The sequence below is a fragment of the Puntigrus tetrazona genome, chromosome 20 (genome assembly GCF_018831695.1).
Source record: "Puntigrus tetrazona isolate hp1 chromosome 20, ASM1883169v1, whole genome shotgun sequence".
Classification (NCBI taxonomy): domain Eukaryota; kingdom Metazoa; phylum Chordata; class Actinopteri; order Cypriniformes; family Cyprinidae; genus Puntigrus; species Puntigrus tetrazona.
The window spans coordinates 18,316,038-18,331,390 of NC_056718.1; the positions used below are offsets into that span (position 1 = coordinate 18,316,038).

At 38.0% G+C, this 15,353-nt stretch overlaps 2 protein-coding genes across 5 annotated transcripts; one reads left to right on the forward strand and one right to left on the reverse strand.

Annotated features, from left to right (window-relative positions):
* Positions 1 to 227: 227 nt before the first annotated feature.
* Positions 228 to 9,831, forward strand: tdrd6 (tudor domain containing 6). 4 transcript variants are annotated; one of them, XM_043219844.1, is made up of 19 exons: positions 228 to 292; positions 425 to 505; positions 776 to 840; positions 988 to 1,026; positions 1,419 to 6,793; positions 6,893 to 7,017; positions 7,157 to 7,237; positions 7,311 to 7,335; positions 7,487 to 7,536; positions 7,629 to 7,683; positions 7,823 to 7,875; positions 7,971 to 8,019; positions 8,296 to 8,345; positions 8,428 to 8,491; positions 8,593 to 8,663; positions 8,766 to 8,817; positions 8,951 to 9,018; positions 9,101 to 9,155; positions 9,275 to 9,831. In XM_043219844.1, exons 5-19 carry the CDS (start codon positions 1,459 to 1,461, stop codon positions 9,445 to 9,447), a joined length of 6,306 nt encoding a protein of 2,101 aa, XP_043075779.1. In that variant the 5' UTR covers positions 228 to 292; positions 425 to 505; positions 776 to 840; positions 988 to 1,026; positions 1,419 to 1,458; the 3' UTR covers positions 9,448 to 9,831. The 4 variants fall into 4 exon arrangements, with proteins under 4 accessions (XP_043075779.1, XP_043075777.1, XP_043075778.1 ...); XM_043219842.1 differs by lacking the exons at positions 776 to 840; positions 988 to 1,026; XM_043219843.1 differs by lacking the exon at positions 988 to 1,026 and having other exon boundaries at positions 240 to 505.
* A 58-nt stretch (positions 9,832 to 9,889) lies between these two features.
* pla2g7 (phospholipase A2, group VII (platelet-activating factor acetylhydrolase, plasma)) lies at positions 9,890 to 15,015 on the reverse strand. Its single transcript, XM_043219845.1, has 11 exons — positions 14,706 to 15,015; positions 14,100 to 14,242; positions 13,865 to 14,015; positions 13,617 to 13,710; positions 13,471 to 13,539; positions 12,367 to 12,538; positions 12,013 to 12,126; positions 11,823 to 11,914; positions 11,281 to 11,451; positions 11,039 to 11,187; positions 9,890 to 10,661 (listed from the first exon to the last, which is right to left on the reverse strand). Exons 1-11 carry the CDS (start codon positions 14,776 to 14,778, stop codon positions 10,561 to 10,563), a joined length of 1,329 nt encoding a protein of 442 aa, XP_043075780.1. The 5' UTR covers positions 14,779 to 15,015; the 3' UTR covers positions 9,890 to 10,560.
* Between the last annotated feature and the right edge of the window lie 338 nt (positions 15,016 to 15,353).

Genomic DNA, 15,353 nt, shown 5'->3' on the forward strand with positions numbered 1-15,353 from the left:
CTTGTGAAAAAAATTATTGGAGTTGTTTTAGAGATTTGTAAAAAATAATAATAATGAAGCCCCATATTTTTCATTTGAAATTATTTTGAGTATAACATCTCCATTCTATAGCGATGATAAAATATCTTGCGTTGCACTAGGAGTTAAAAAATTTAACTCGTTAAATATTGTTGCCTCCATCTTTTAACTTTTAACTTCCGTCTCCTATAACGTATATCAGCCAATCAGCTGAACGCGCCGGAATGAGGCGCGAAACAGTGGCGTCTAGTTGCTTATCGCTCAACGACTTCGTGTAATTATCGGATCTAAATATTGTTCGTTCTATCGATTTCTTTTTTTGTGTGTGTAACTCTAACTTGGTTGATATTTAAAACTAATTTAAGTATCTCGGGGTGAAAATTCATTTTCTATTCTCCGTCGTTAGTTCTCCTCGACGGCTGAAGAAAAGTCAAGATGTCGTTGGTCCACATTGAAATAAAAGCGAAATATACGTTACCCTGAAGCGGTGAGTGTTTGCTATACATGTTTGTTTCATGCAGGCTATATTAAATGTGTGCTGTATAAAATGATTGACATAAGTAGAAATGTTTTAGGCGTTCGCAACCTTGAATAATTAACGGTTTACTGTTGAATCTATACAATCAAGCGGATTTTACACAATGTAAGTTTGTTTGCCTTTTGTTGTTCTGGAATCCCGATACTTTTTTTTGTTTACTTTTATTCACGCTGTGCTGCATTCGGACACACCTGACGCTAACGTTACCTTGTCTGAAAGGATTTTCTGGAAGTTTCGACGGTCTGTTAAAATTGACACGGCAGACGCCAAATACGAAGCCGAAGGTTGCTGTTCCGTTTAAATTTTATGATTTACGTATATTTGAATTGTAAGACAATACATAAATAGTTATTGTACATGTACACACACACACACACACACACACACACACACACACTTATGCCTACTATATGCATTTCATGTGTTGGCAGCGGTTGCAGCTTTTGCCATTACATTCACGGATCTAACCTGTGAGTAAACAAGACTAATGGACTCCCAACACATTTTCTAATTTCTATTTACACTTTGGTAGATTTATAATGTAGATGGTACATTAAGGTAAATTATACAAGGTTAGGCTGTTCATTGTGTTTCATGTCACGTTAAATGGTCCATAAATAAAAATTGTAGGATATAAAATGTTTCTGTAAAGTATTTTAACAGTGCAGTTTCCTTTAGTGTGTTATTTAATGTAGCCTTAGAACCTTTCTTTTATAATCTTTTACAAATCTTGACGCTGGTTGTCAATATATATATTTGTGTGTGTAAACTGAGTTTTTTAATTGTTGCTGTTTTGTTTTTATAGCTTGATTATGGACCAGTATTAATTTTTTTTTTGTTCACTCTTCCCCTTTCTTTCTAGATACGCTTAGACTCTGGAGTGAGTCACGGAGGAAATCACAATGTGTTCTATTCCGGGACTCCCATCAATGGGTTCAAATGTACCCGTACTCATTACCAGAGTAAATCTGAACCCAGCATGTGTTCTGGTGGAGTTTTGGGGAAATTTTGATCAAGACCGAAAATTTGCTTATCAGCAACTGAAAAAGGAGATTCAATACCCCAGAGAGGGTTTTTGTGAATTGGATGGAAACCCTGGTGACTTGTGCCTCGTACGAGTGTATGAAACATGGTACAGAGCCCGTATAGTGTCCAGAGATACTGACGAGTACAGTGTGTTTTTAATCGATGAAGGCAGAACGCTGCGTGCCACTGTAAACACTTTAGCATGGGGCAAAAGTGACTTTTTCTATCTTCCCCCTGAAGTTGAATTCTGTGTTCTTGCCAATGTTCTGCCACTGTCTCCTGAAAACAAATGGTCAGCAATGGCCTTGGAGTTCATGAAGACTTTCTGTGGTCGTAGAGTTAATGCCACTGTTCAAGATGTTCTTGTGCCCCATCGAACATTCCTTCTGGACATTCCTTGCCTATCAAGACAGATGTTAGAAATGGGCTTTGCCAAGAAGTTATACAGTGATTGTTTCAAAGAGTTTGTTGCCAGATCTTTGCAGGCCAACAGTGGAACTGGAGAATCTCATAGAATTTCTTCAATTAGTACCAAACCAATTGAGATCATTGAGCAAATAGAGAAGCAGCAAGTCTACATGTACCCCGAGCTGCAAACTGATACTGTTGAGACTGTTGTGGTCACAGAAGTAACAAGTCCATTCCGAATATTCTGCCAGCTTAAGGTTTTCTCTCAGGAGCTGAAAAAGTTAACTGAACAGATAACTCAGCATTATGAGGGGAGAGTTGGATGTAATTTTGCAAGGTCTGAGAATTTAGGCAGCCCGTGTGCATCAAGAGGGAGTGACGGCAAGTGGTATCGGTCAGTGCTGCAGCAGGTCATGTCTGCCAACAATTTGGTTGAGATTTTGCAGGTGGATTATGGGAAGAAACAATTTGTTGAAGTTGAGAATGTCAGACCACTTGCCCCTGAATTTTTCAGGATGCCTGTTGTAACCTACGTGTGCTCCCTTCATGGAATAGCCGACAGAGGTATTGGATGGACAGCTGCACAGATTGATTATCTGAAGTCTCTCCTGCTCAACCGCACAGTGATTGCAAAGTTTCAGTATCAAAGCCTTTCTGAAGGTGTCCACTATGTCACGCTTTACGGACAAGAGAACACATACATCAACAAACTGTTTGAACTGAAACAGAAAAGTTCACTGGATTCTGATATGACCCTTACAGACTTTGCTATTAAGAAGATCCCATCATCTCAACAGACAGCCTTGGCTGCACACATTAATGAAACCTACTCTGACCTTAAAGGGAACAAACCAGTCTTTTTCACGGAAAGTCTCACACCTAACACATCGTATGAGGCTGTTGTACAGCATGTTGAGAGCCCTGGTAAGTTTTGGATTCAAACTCATCGATACGCAGATGAATTCAGTCAGCTAATGGATGGCCTTGGAAATCTTTACAGTGATTCAACAAGCACTAACGGATTGTTAAGAAAGCCTGTTGTTGGTCTCCTCTGTGCAGCTAAAGCTCAAGATGGTGTGTTCTATAGAGCAGCTATCTATAAGTTAATTGACAAGAAAGTAGAAGTTTACTTCCTCGACTATGGCAATACAGAAGTTGTTGATACTTTTGATCTCCGACAGTTGCCTCCGAGATTTCAGCAGCTGCCTGCTGTGGCAGTAAAGTGCTCCCTCTATGGCATTAAATCCAGACTGAAACATTGGGATGAGAGGGCAACATTGTTCTTTTCGAAACTCATTGAGGACAGAGTACTTGATTTGCATGTAAAAGAAAAGCGCCAAGACACTCACATGGTTCAGTTAGTGGATCCAAGTTTAGATGGAGAAAATGATGTGAGCAAGTTGTTGTGCAGTGCAGATTTTGCAGACAGTGAAAAGAGCTTTGTGGATAATTCTGCCACTAGATCCTGTGGTTTAAAATCCACCCATGCCTCTGGTGTATTCTTGACAGGAGCTCGGCCTCAAATGCCTTCCAGTTCTTCTGCCATAACGGACAGTGCATCTGCTTTTAAGGAATACTTGTTTCCGATTGGAAGCTCACTGGAGGTAACTGTATCCTACATTGAGAGTCCAAATGACTTCTGGTGTCAAAAAGCTAGAAATGCAGCATGTTTAGAAGTGCTAATGCAGGACATTCAGCGTTTCTATGCTAATAGTGAATTTCAGCCACCTTTGGAAGCTGCTTGTGTTGCCTGTCATCCTGAAAGTGGTATATGGTACAGAGCATTGGTCATTCAAAAGCACCAAACACCTCATGTTGATGTTTTGTTCATTGACTACGGACAGACAAAAAAGGTAGCTGTTGAAGACCTTCGAAAGATCACTCCAGCATTCTTGAAGATGAAAGGACAAGCCTTTCGATGCAGTTTGTATAACCTGATCCACCCAGTATCTCACTCAGCTTTAGACTGGAGCCCGGAAGCCACATTGCAGTTTCAAGAGTTTGTTGACACAGCAGCGTCCATGAATGTGCCCCTAAAATGCACCATATTTGCTGTGATGTATGACTCCCAGAAAGTTGTGTTCAATGTGGTGGACTTGGAGACCCCATTCCAAAGCATTTGCAATGTCCTTGTCCAAAGACGTCTAGCTAATCGTGCTCCTTCTAAGAAAGCTCCTCTTCCACCCTTTCGCCTGGACACCTACTATTTTTCCACACATGGAGTCAAGACTGGATGTGAAGAGGAAGTGAGTATCACTTGTGTGAAGAGTGTCACTCAGTTCTTTTGCCATCTTGCCAGGAATTCAGAGGAGATTGAAAATCTTTCAAACATGGTTAACTCCTTATGCCGTCAGCTAGAGGTAACCAAGTGTCCTCAGACTTTTGGAACAGTTTGCTTTGCAAAATATACGGATGGACTTTGGTACAGAGGCCACATAAAGTCTACAAACCCATCAGTTGTGGTCAACTTTGTGGATTATGGAGACACATTGGAAGTTGACAAGTCTGACTTGCTTCCAGTTCCAATTGAAGCAGGAGAGATTATGTCTGTCCCAGTGCAGGCAATTGAATGTGGGCTGTCAGATATGCCTGAAGATGTGCCGTGTGAAGTTGGGCATTGGTTTCGGAATTTTGCTGACAGTCATTGTTTCACTGCTTTGGTTGTGGCAAAAGATCCAGGAGGAAAACTTTTGATGGAGCTTTATGAGGGAAAAACTCAAGTGAATGCACTGATCAGACAGAAGTTTCGCAATGAAATCCTTAAAAATGAAGAAAGCGCATTCAAAGGATATAGTTCAAAGAACAGAATTGCACAAACTGGAGCAACCCATATGAAGGAAAGTTCCAGTGGTCTTAAGCAAGATTTTGTGGATCACGTTTCACAGTCTAGTGAAAGTTATGCAGCACAACAAGGAAATGTTGGATCAAAACAGCCACAGAGCAAGTGGGGATTCCATACAAATGATGTACTAGAATCAACAAGAGATTTTGTTACATTTCATAATTCCCAGAAAAGGCTTGAACCACAAAAAAAGGCAAGTGATAAAGCTGATGTGCATCGCCCTTGTACATCTGACAAAACTGAGGGTGTTAAGTCCAAGTCCCAGGCTCTTTTTAAAGAATCGGCGCTCCCAGTAAAAATAATACAACCAGGTCTGGAAGCTGAGGTAACCATCTCTCATTGCAATAGCCCTTGTAGCTTCTTTGTTCAGTTTGCAACTGACGAGGATGATATTTATTCGCTAGTGGAGAAATTGAATGCTGACCAGTCACACTGTGCCAACATTGATCCCAGTGATATTTATGAGGGAGACATGGTTTGTGCAATGTTTCCTGAAGATAACTCCTGGTACCGTGCAGCAGTAAGAAAAAACATCTGTGACACTGTTGATGTCGAATTTCTTGACTTTGGAAACACGGCTACAATTTCTGCTTCAAAAATACGTTGTCTTGATCAGTCATTTGCTTCATTTCCGAGGTACAGCATCCACTGCTCTGTACATAAACTGAATGTTGAGAGTGGAGACCAAGAACTTGCACCCAACTTCAAACAGGTAATTGAACAAAACATTGAAAAAGTCATGTGCACATTTGTGAAAATGATAGGTGCCGTTTGGGAAGTAAAACTTGACGTTAATGGTGTAGTGTTGGGATCCACCTGTAGGGATGATGTTAAGCTTACTAGCCAAAGTGTAAAGCAGATGTTTGAAATCAAGGTGTGTACCCATTACAAGAACCCTTATATACCGGCTGGTCAAATGATCACTGGATACACCTCATTCATCAGGGGTCCTCAGCTCTTCTGGTGTCAGAATGCGGCAACGGACAAACTTCAAGAGATTTCTGATTTATTACAAAATGCCGGTAATGCATCGGATGAATCTTTGCATGAGGAATCTCTTGTAGTTGGAAGTGCTTGCATTGCTCTTTTCCCTGAAGATAATTTGTGGTATCGAGCTAAAGTTACATCTAGGGACCTCAACACACTATCCATAACCTTTGTAGACTATGGAAATGATGCAAAAGTCAAGATCAGTGATGTTAAAGCACTTCCACCCGGGCTATCAGACGTGTCTCCTCAGGCATTCAGCTGCCAGCTTGAAGGTTTTGATCTTTCCAAGGGTTTCTGGGCTGAAGAGGCAGATGATGTGTTCTTTGAGCTAGTTAATGACAAGCTTTTAAATATCACTGTTGAGAAAATGGGGAACTCTGAAATGCCACACTTTGTCAAGCTGGATTGTAATGGTGTTGTCCTCAATGATACCATGAGAAGCTACTGGAAAAGTCCTGAAACTCCATCTGTTGACCACTTAAGTGGAGCAAATGTGGTGTCAACTGATGCCTCTGTGGCTGCTGAAGTTAATATTGTCTCGGTAGTTATCCATGATTCAAACACTGACCATGCGGACAAGGAAACCTCCAACTCCCTTATCGAAATACAGCATTCTGAACAAGACCAGCTTGATTTACTTACAAGTACGAAAGTTGAAAATGAAGCTCAGGATGAGCCTCTCAAGATAATTGCTGAAGATATTGCCTCACCTGACGCAGTGAGTGTAGTGCCCTCTGATGCACAGGAGTACCCTGAAACCATATGTGTCATTGAAAGTGCTTCAGCTTTCACAAATGCTTTTGCTAGAGAGCCAAACCCAAAGCTTTTTCCTGTAATTTTGCCAGAGCATTCTGAGGGAGCTACAGCTAGTATTTCCTCAGAGAATATAGATAGCTTTTTGATGAATAACACAGATTCTCAATTATGGCTTGAGGAACCAGAGCCACCACCATCTGAGATCATTCAATCAGGTAATCTTGAATTTTGATAATTTGTTGCACACTGTTCAGTGCAAGAAGCCTCGCTTTCCTTTATTTGTTTGTTTTTGTTTTTTTTTCCAATTTTAAAAGACTTGGGCTACATAAGGCAAGCAAAAGGGAAGAAGCCCGCTGGTTCAGAATGTGTGATATGGTCTCATGTAAGAAGAAACTGGTGCACAGCACGAATTTTAAAAAGTTCTGAGGATGCTGCATTGGTGAGTGTAAAATTTCTCTTCATGATTTTTTTATTTTTTTTTTTTTTATAAAGAGCAGCATTGTTGTGTTTTAGAAGTCTGGATTTGTTTTGTCTAATTTCAGATTTATCTTCAAATTTCTTTTTTTTTGGTTCTTCAGGTGTTGCTTGTGGAACATGATTCAGAGGTGGTAGTAGATCCTCTCAACATCTATGAAATTCTGCCTGACAAGCCATTGCAGGTGTGGTATGGATTTTTTTTTTTTTTTTTATGATCAGAAAGCATTTTTTACTAATCCAGTGTTTTAATTGCAGACTTCTTGCACTGAAGTTCCAAGACGTAAGTATTACATTTAGGGTTTTTTTGGTCAGTGATTCAGTCATACTCATTATTTTACCCCACCAGTGCCTTGGAATAATTTTTTTAGTTTCTGATAAAATTTTTACCTTAAATGTTTTAGGATTGTAAATAGTTATTTTTTTTTTCATAGATGAAGTGACCAAGGAGAAACGTGCTGCATTGCAGAATAGTTCTTCAAAGGTGAAAGTGTGTCTTAACTGTGGTACACCAGAATGTTTTCAGCAGTTGAAAATAGTGCATGTAACAACCAGTTCTACTTCTGATCACATCAGGTGGACGATACAAAATACGAGACTCTGGTCATCTCAGAGTCAGAAGAACCAAATGGTAATTCTTTGTATACATTTTTACCTCTACCTTGGCAGTACATGATGCAGGATTTTTAAAAAAAAATTCTTACACATTAAAATTGGTGGCGATTTTGAACTTGATTTACATGCTACTTTTGGATTTGTAATATTTAAAGGTGAAAAGAAACAAATTGACCAAATGGATCCAGGTGATGAACATGCAGGCCAGGTATAGTCTGATGCTGTTGTACCAATCAAAACAATAGGCCAACTGTATTTGCTTATCACATGACTTACAATGTCTCAACATGTGTTTGCTTGCAGCCTCAAGTCACAGGGTTTGTGTCTTCTTCCGCTGTTGAAGACTCTGAGGGTGAGTGAGCCAAGTTGATTTTTATGTACTTTTTTTTTTTATTTTATTTTTTTTATTAGTATTTCACACACACGGTTCATTCATAGATTGCATTGAATCTGCATTTGAATTTGATTCATGTAAAAATATCAAGTCCACGATAATGTTTTGCATACATAATGTGCTTGGCTAGACTTGTTCTCAAACAAAACTGAATTGTACTTAAGTTATAAAACACGTTTTGCTGCTTTCTTTGACCTTCAAGCAGATGACAGGCCTGTATTATTTTGTATGTAGGTGCACTGGGGGAAGGTGCGCAAGTGCACAACCTTGTTCAAGTACTAAGTGTAAGTACATGTGTAAGACTGTTGAGATATTTACAACTACTTAATCTATTTAACCTAATCCTTCAATTTATTTGGACTGCAGCCTGAACCAGTAGAAAGTAAGGAGCCACAAGAGGATTTACACACTTTAGCTGGAGAACAAAGAGGTAATAATTCATACTTGAAGATAAAAACTAAAAAAATGTATTAGTAGATGACCTTTTTTTTTTTTTTTTTTTTTTTTTTTTTTTTTTGGGCGAATGTTTAGAAGATCCTGCCAACGTGAGCACTGGAGTGGATTTACTGATGGTTTTCCTTGACGTGACTCCCCATGACAAGGTGTTTTGTGTTTCTCCTTTATATTGATAAAGACATAAAGCACCTAGTGTCAAAAATAAATCTAATATGAAGAGAATATTTTCTTTCTGTTTGAATATGCAGGGGGTGTGTGAGACTGAGCAAAAAATGGATGACTTGCTTGAAGAGTTTAATAGTATGTTTGAATTCTGTGTTCAAACTAAAGTCTTTAAATTTAAACAAATGTTGTGTAGATGTTTAGCATCCTTTGTATTGATTTTTTTGATTTTTTTTTTTTTTTTTTTTTTTTTTTAAATCTATATATATAGATGTTACAGAAGATCTTATTGTCTTAAACAGCGACGGATCAGAGTCTGACACTGCATCTGACAGCACGGTATTATAAGCTAGCAGTTCAATTTCTTTAACCACAAATGTGATGTTTATTGATTATTCTTTACTTTTTTTTAAAACTTCAGCTTCAGGGAGATCCAGTTGTTTCACAAATCAATGTTGATGCTGAAGAATCTTTATGTAAGTTATGTGTACAAATATAAATTGAGAAATAATTAACAGTCCCACTGTTTTAGAAAACCTCATTTCTGAACTGAGTGAATTTCTTAATTGAGAACTGATGGCGGTGTGCTTCACAGGTTTACAAGAAACGTCCGCATCTGATTGTACCAGCGCAGATGATTCGCGGGTTACTCATCTGACCCTAAAGGTTGAGGACGCATCTGACGATGTCATTTTTGTTGGCGTTTTGCAAAAATCCAAGGCAGAAATATATGAGCCAGAGAGTGAAAATAGAAAAACAGAAGATTGACTCACGTAAACCTCACAGAAGATGGTTGATTTATCCTAAGCAAGTTATGTAATGTTTTTTTGTTTGTTTGTTGTTAATCATTCTAAAATTGCACTTCTGCTTGTTCATGAGTAGAGCTGTAGTTTAGTTTTTTCCTGTTACGGTTCAGTGACTTGCAGTCCCTCTTTGCAGCTGTAGGCTGTTTTTGTTTTTTCAGTTACTAAACAGCTTTATTTATGTTCCTTTATTGCATTTTGAAAATGTTTGTAAATTGTACTTCTTTCAGGGATTTTTTTTTTTTGTTCAAATGCTCTTACATGTTTACATTTGTGGTTAAAAAGCAGTTTGCTGCCTTTTGTGGATACTTGTTAAAATTTTCTTTAATAAAATTGCAACTTGTGTGTAGCACCTGTATGAACATTGTGTTCAGATTTTTTGGATATGGGGGAGACAAATACCACCGTTCAGATATTCTGTTTAATAAACAAAATCCCATATACATAAAAACTGTACCTTTTTGCATTTGTCATTTTACTGGAAATCATAGATACGGAAATTGAAGAATTTATTTAATTTGTAGTGTAAACTGATTCTATTGATTTACAAATCAGAAAGTTGCAGATTCAGAGAACCTGAGATTATGTCCTACTTTCTAGATGTTAAACTCAGGGTGACAGTAAGCTATGAAGAATTTCACTTATTATAAATGTCCCATTATAACAGTCACATTATTAAAAACATTGCATTGATATAAACACCCACTTTCTAGAACTAAAAACATTAAGGCACGACAAAGGACGGTGAAGTCTTAAAAAATAAATGTAAAGTCTATTGCACTGTCTGTTTTGCAAATATGTTGTTAGCAAGTGGTATATTTCATAAATCATCCTGTATGTACTGTAGTTTTTGCCTTGTTTTAAAATACTAAATGTAATTTACATCAGATCACCGTCTAATCCATAGTGCAAATTCAATCGTACTCATACACGGCAGTCAAAAAAAAATTTCTCTTATGCAATTTCAAAAACAGATTTCGCATAATGATAGACTGGTCTTTTCTCAAACATGTAACGTTCTGACTCTTCGTTACAAGTGCATTTGCAAGATTATTAAGTCACATTTTATGCTACTTGATTAAATAGATGACTGAGGTATAGTAATATTGGTTCCTGGAATCAAGTTGTCATCTTTTCCATCAATCAAAGGATCCCACTGATTAAAGTTTCTGTCCAGATCTGGAATATAAAGAGATTGCAAAAAAAAGTTTATAGCATTATGTACACTACTGATGTGTTTTTTTTTTTTATTTTTTTTTTATATGAAGTCAAAGTTTAACAAGAACATTTTCAATTCAGTGTTGTGCTGCCTAATATTTTTGTGGAAGCTGTGATACATTATTTTCAGGAATTCTTTAATAAAAGTTCAAAACAACTGCATTTGCTTTGAATTGTAATTTTCTGTAACATAACTAGTCTTTAATGTTCGTTTCAATACATTCATCCTTGCTGAACAAATGTATAAAACTTGTTGACCCCAAACATTTTGTGTGTAGTTGTATAATCAAATCGAAATTGATCTGGAGCACACAAACCCAAAAAGGTAAAGAACTCACTTAAGTGGCGTTGAAGAAAAGCCAAAGTTGCTTTGTTGGAAAGATCCAAGGCTATGTGTGGATCAATCTCTCCTTTTAGCTTCATGAGCCTTCCAATCCAGTTCCCGGTAAGAAATGTGAAATCTGGGAAGCTCTGATGGACCGTCCCTCTGCCAAAAGCATTAGAGTGCAATGAAATCAAGCACATTTTTCAGACAATTACAATTTGTCTTGGAAAAAAAAAACTAAAAAACATTACTGACTTGATGGTTATCATTTTTCTAGAAAAGATAGCAGAGTCCAGTTTCTTCATGCGGATGATATTCCCAATCCACTGGAATTTTTCAGAGTTTATGAAAAAGATTGGCTGCTTTACTCCTGGGAAGATCTCCTCGTCCAGAGGAAACATCCAGGTGTCCAGTGCCACACCACACCTAGGAAACAACATTGATTATTTACCTTTGTAATCTCTTCTTGCAAACTACACGGTGCTACCAAAATGCTACTGCAATTAATTTACCAAGTGTCTTTCTTGGCTATTTTAATTTGTTCCTGAAAAACCATGCTAAAGGTTTTTTTTTTTATTACTCTCCCAATAAAGCTCATTAGTAGCATGCCAGTATGTATGAAAATGCATCTAAAAAAATCCTCAAAAAACAGGAAACATGCAGAGGTTTTCAGACACCAGTATGAAGGATAAAATAAAGGCCTCAGACAGTTTGGTAAAAGTTTATCTACCCACAAGATCTTAAAACTCATAGTTGTCATGAAATGTAAGGGACATCCTTATCCGCTCAAAACATACTTGAATTTGACGTCCTTGCACAAACATTCGATCACCGTCGCGCCTCCGAAGGAATGTCCCATAATCGCTATTCTACACAAGTCCATGGAATTCTGAAATGCAGGAAGGCTCAGTGTCATCAGCACCGCACAGAATATGACTGAGCAGTTCTCAACTTTATACCAATCGAGTTTAAACTTGTACTATTCACCTCCATTGTTGACAAATCAAAGTCACATTGCAAGACATTTTCCACAGACTTTCCTGAATTGATGTCAAAGAGGATGTCTAAGGCTCTGATGCATTCATCTGCTCTTTGCTTCACCTGAAACATACAGGAAATTTGAATCATTTAAGCATAGACAGTTCCTTCAATGTTGTATCAGCCAAGATCCCAATTCATTCACGTAAAAAGATGTAGATGTAACTGTCACTAACACCAACTGCAGAAAAGCTAAATGATTATTGGTGGGTTTTCATGCAAAGCAACAGTTAAATTTCTGGATGCAAATATCAGAAAAGGTCCTGGGAATGACTAGCATGGAAAGTAAGGTGATTTTCTCACTTGCTTGTTTCTTAGAGGAAACTCATTCTCGCCCGTTTTCAATGGCCTGTAGTACATCCAAACCTCCTCCAGGTTATCAGACACAGGCTTGGCTATGTCACATGACGGATGCTTTTTTGTTCCTGGCTCACTATGCTCTCTGAAGTAAAAAGTTGCAGAAGACGATTCATCCCTGAAATTAAAAAGACATTTTAGTGACACACGTAACCATACAAAACACAACACCTATCCAATAAGTGATCTTGAGATTTTTAACAAGAGTGAGGATATATAATGTATTTTAGATACAAAATATTTTTTTTTAAATTTAATGGATACTTTTCAAAGACTGTGATGGTGCATTTCGCAATAGTATATTTTTAGATTTTAATTTAAATGTACATTTCCCACACCATACCTTCTCTGTTTTGTTGCCTTGGCATTAAATTACAAAAAAGCAATTTAAGTTAACACTGATGCAAGAGTGTTTCAAATACAAAGTAAAAGAGCGATGTCAAATTTGACATTTTCCTCTCTTGATTTTTTGGGGAAATAACCAAAATCCTGTTTTGTTTATTTGTTTTAGTTTCGTTTTGAGAAAAATGTGATTGCAGAACATATTTGTTGCCGTTTTTATTCACCACTATAGAGGTTTACTCAACTGACAACTCGCTCTTCTGAGAACGCCAAACTATGAAACGCTTCCATAGTAATTAGTGTAAATATTAAAAAAAAAAATAGATTATCTTATTACTTACTAAAAAAAAACACTGAATTATTTCCATAGTTACATTTTGATTTCATTTTAACGCATCCTATTTTCATAATCTGAAAGGCAGTGTTTCACCAATCCTACTGTCCCGTTTTACGTGTCAGTCCACCGGTAAACACTGTTAAGAATGTGATGACCTAGTTCATACTATTGTTTGCATTCTTCTCACAGACTTTGACTATTACAACATACAAAACCTTTCACTGGTGTGGGGCAAGGAGAGCTACAGAACAGCAGTTGTAATCGTGTCAGTTTGCGGTTAGTCTCTTATCGGTCTCTTATCTCAATGTACTTGTCCATTTGCAAAGAAAAACGCTTTTACATTTAATAAGATCCAACTAAAAGCAAATCACCTGTGCTCCACGGCCGCAACAATAAAGCCCTGTGACGCCAACTCAACACATATGGCCGAATACAATGTCCTGAAAATACAACACACAAAAACATTGTAAAACACTGAATTTCACATTTATGCCTGAAACTTAAAAATAAACCACACCTGAAAGCTCCCAGTCCATGGGAGAAAATAATAACAGGATATTTCCCATCTGGTTTGAACGACGCATTCCAGGCTGCTGGGATTTTACAAGCCCCTAATGGAAACAAATATGCAGAAACGTCCATGGCATGACAACAGTGGCAAACAATGTTTTAACCACATCTCTTTGGTACAGATATGCTGAGGAAGTGGCATGGTTGGGTGACATTTACAAAAAGCTCAGTGCTCAAAAAAAAAAAAATGCTTACCAAAAAGGTAGTTAAAAATCCTTTCACTGAGCGCTCTGTTCATCTTCATAAAGTCTGCGAGGCCATTGAAATACTCCCTACACGGGACCCAGTCTGGCCGCTGAGGACTCTCAGACGCTTGACACGGATAGTAGAGTCTCAAAAACGTACCCTTGAATAAATATAAAGATTTTTCTTTTAATCTGCTGATGACAAACATACAATCTGAGTACACGCAATTTAAGTGCACACTTACATGGACTGTGTGGCCCACCATCAGGTCTGTGCATCCCACCTGGTGGGGTCCTTTTCCTGGCGGGATACTCATAGTGTTGTGCGCGCATGAATTACCCATTGTGAAAACAGCCAACCAGTTCCACTTAGGAATGTACTTTAAACCTGAAAAACAAGATATCCACATTATAATACAAGAGCCTGACATGTAATGACATGACATATCCAAACAATCTGGCCGACTGTCTCAACTGGCACGGTTCTTGGTGCCTGACGACTTTTAGTTCACTCAGTCTTTGTTAATAGTCACGTTTCGGTTTATAACTCATATGAGTACAGTTTATTAGAGAAGTAGCTCATGTGAGCTCATTGTGTTTGTCAGTGTGTAAAGATAACTGCCCACGCTTTTATGGTTCACATAAAAACAACAAAAGCCTTGTTTAAAAAATGGGTTGCCAATTAGAAAAATATGCAAAATCTTTATGAAAATCAGTGACGAGATAGGAGGGAACTGTCAATAGCGAAACCAGTAACAATGATCAACTTGTTTACAATTAAGTTAGCGGACTAGCCACCGCTATGACAAGGCGTCGAACAACTTTTTAAAAACTAATTTCTAATGACTCACCCGACGTTGTCTTTGACCATTCATATATCTTCTTAACCAGAGTCAGCTGAACGAGTCTGCTGACAAAATACATCGACGGTAGCAGGACTACATAAAGACTCGGCTGAAGTCCCTGCTGAGCAGGCGGAGCCTCACCCTGACCGCGACTGGATGCATATGTGTCACTGTCGCGGATCCCGCTGAATTTGGATCCGTGCGAAAAATGTCTCGACTTGTTTTGTTAAAGTCTTTTTGTGAAACAAATCTCCTAAGCGAATGATTCGTTGAAACAACGCTTCGTACTGAAACCACAACCCTGCCTTTGTGCCGTTAATGACGGACTGTAGCGCGCGCCAATAGCATTCGAGGACGGGCTGTCGAAGCAGCATTTCATTTGTTGGATCTTCGAAAGAACACGCCCCCTTCACTGAACAAATGAGTTCGGTTCAGACGATAAGAATCTCGATCTTGTTCAGTGAATTTCCTAAGCAAACTTAGTGCAGTAAGGTAGCAAATGAATCGAATTAAATGAGTTTTTCATTTCCGGTCAGACGTGTATAACGCCTAGCTACAAACGATATAAGTCCGGCCAGAAAATGATGATTCGTAAATGTATTGAAGAAAAATTAGCGCTAAAATAAAGTAGGAAAATTAAAATAAGTTTGAATT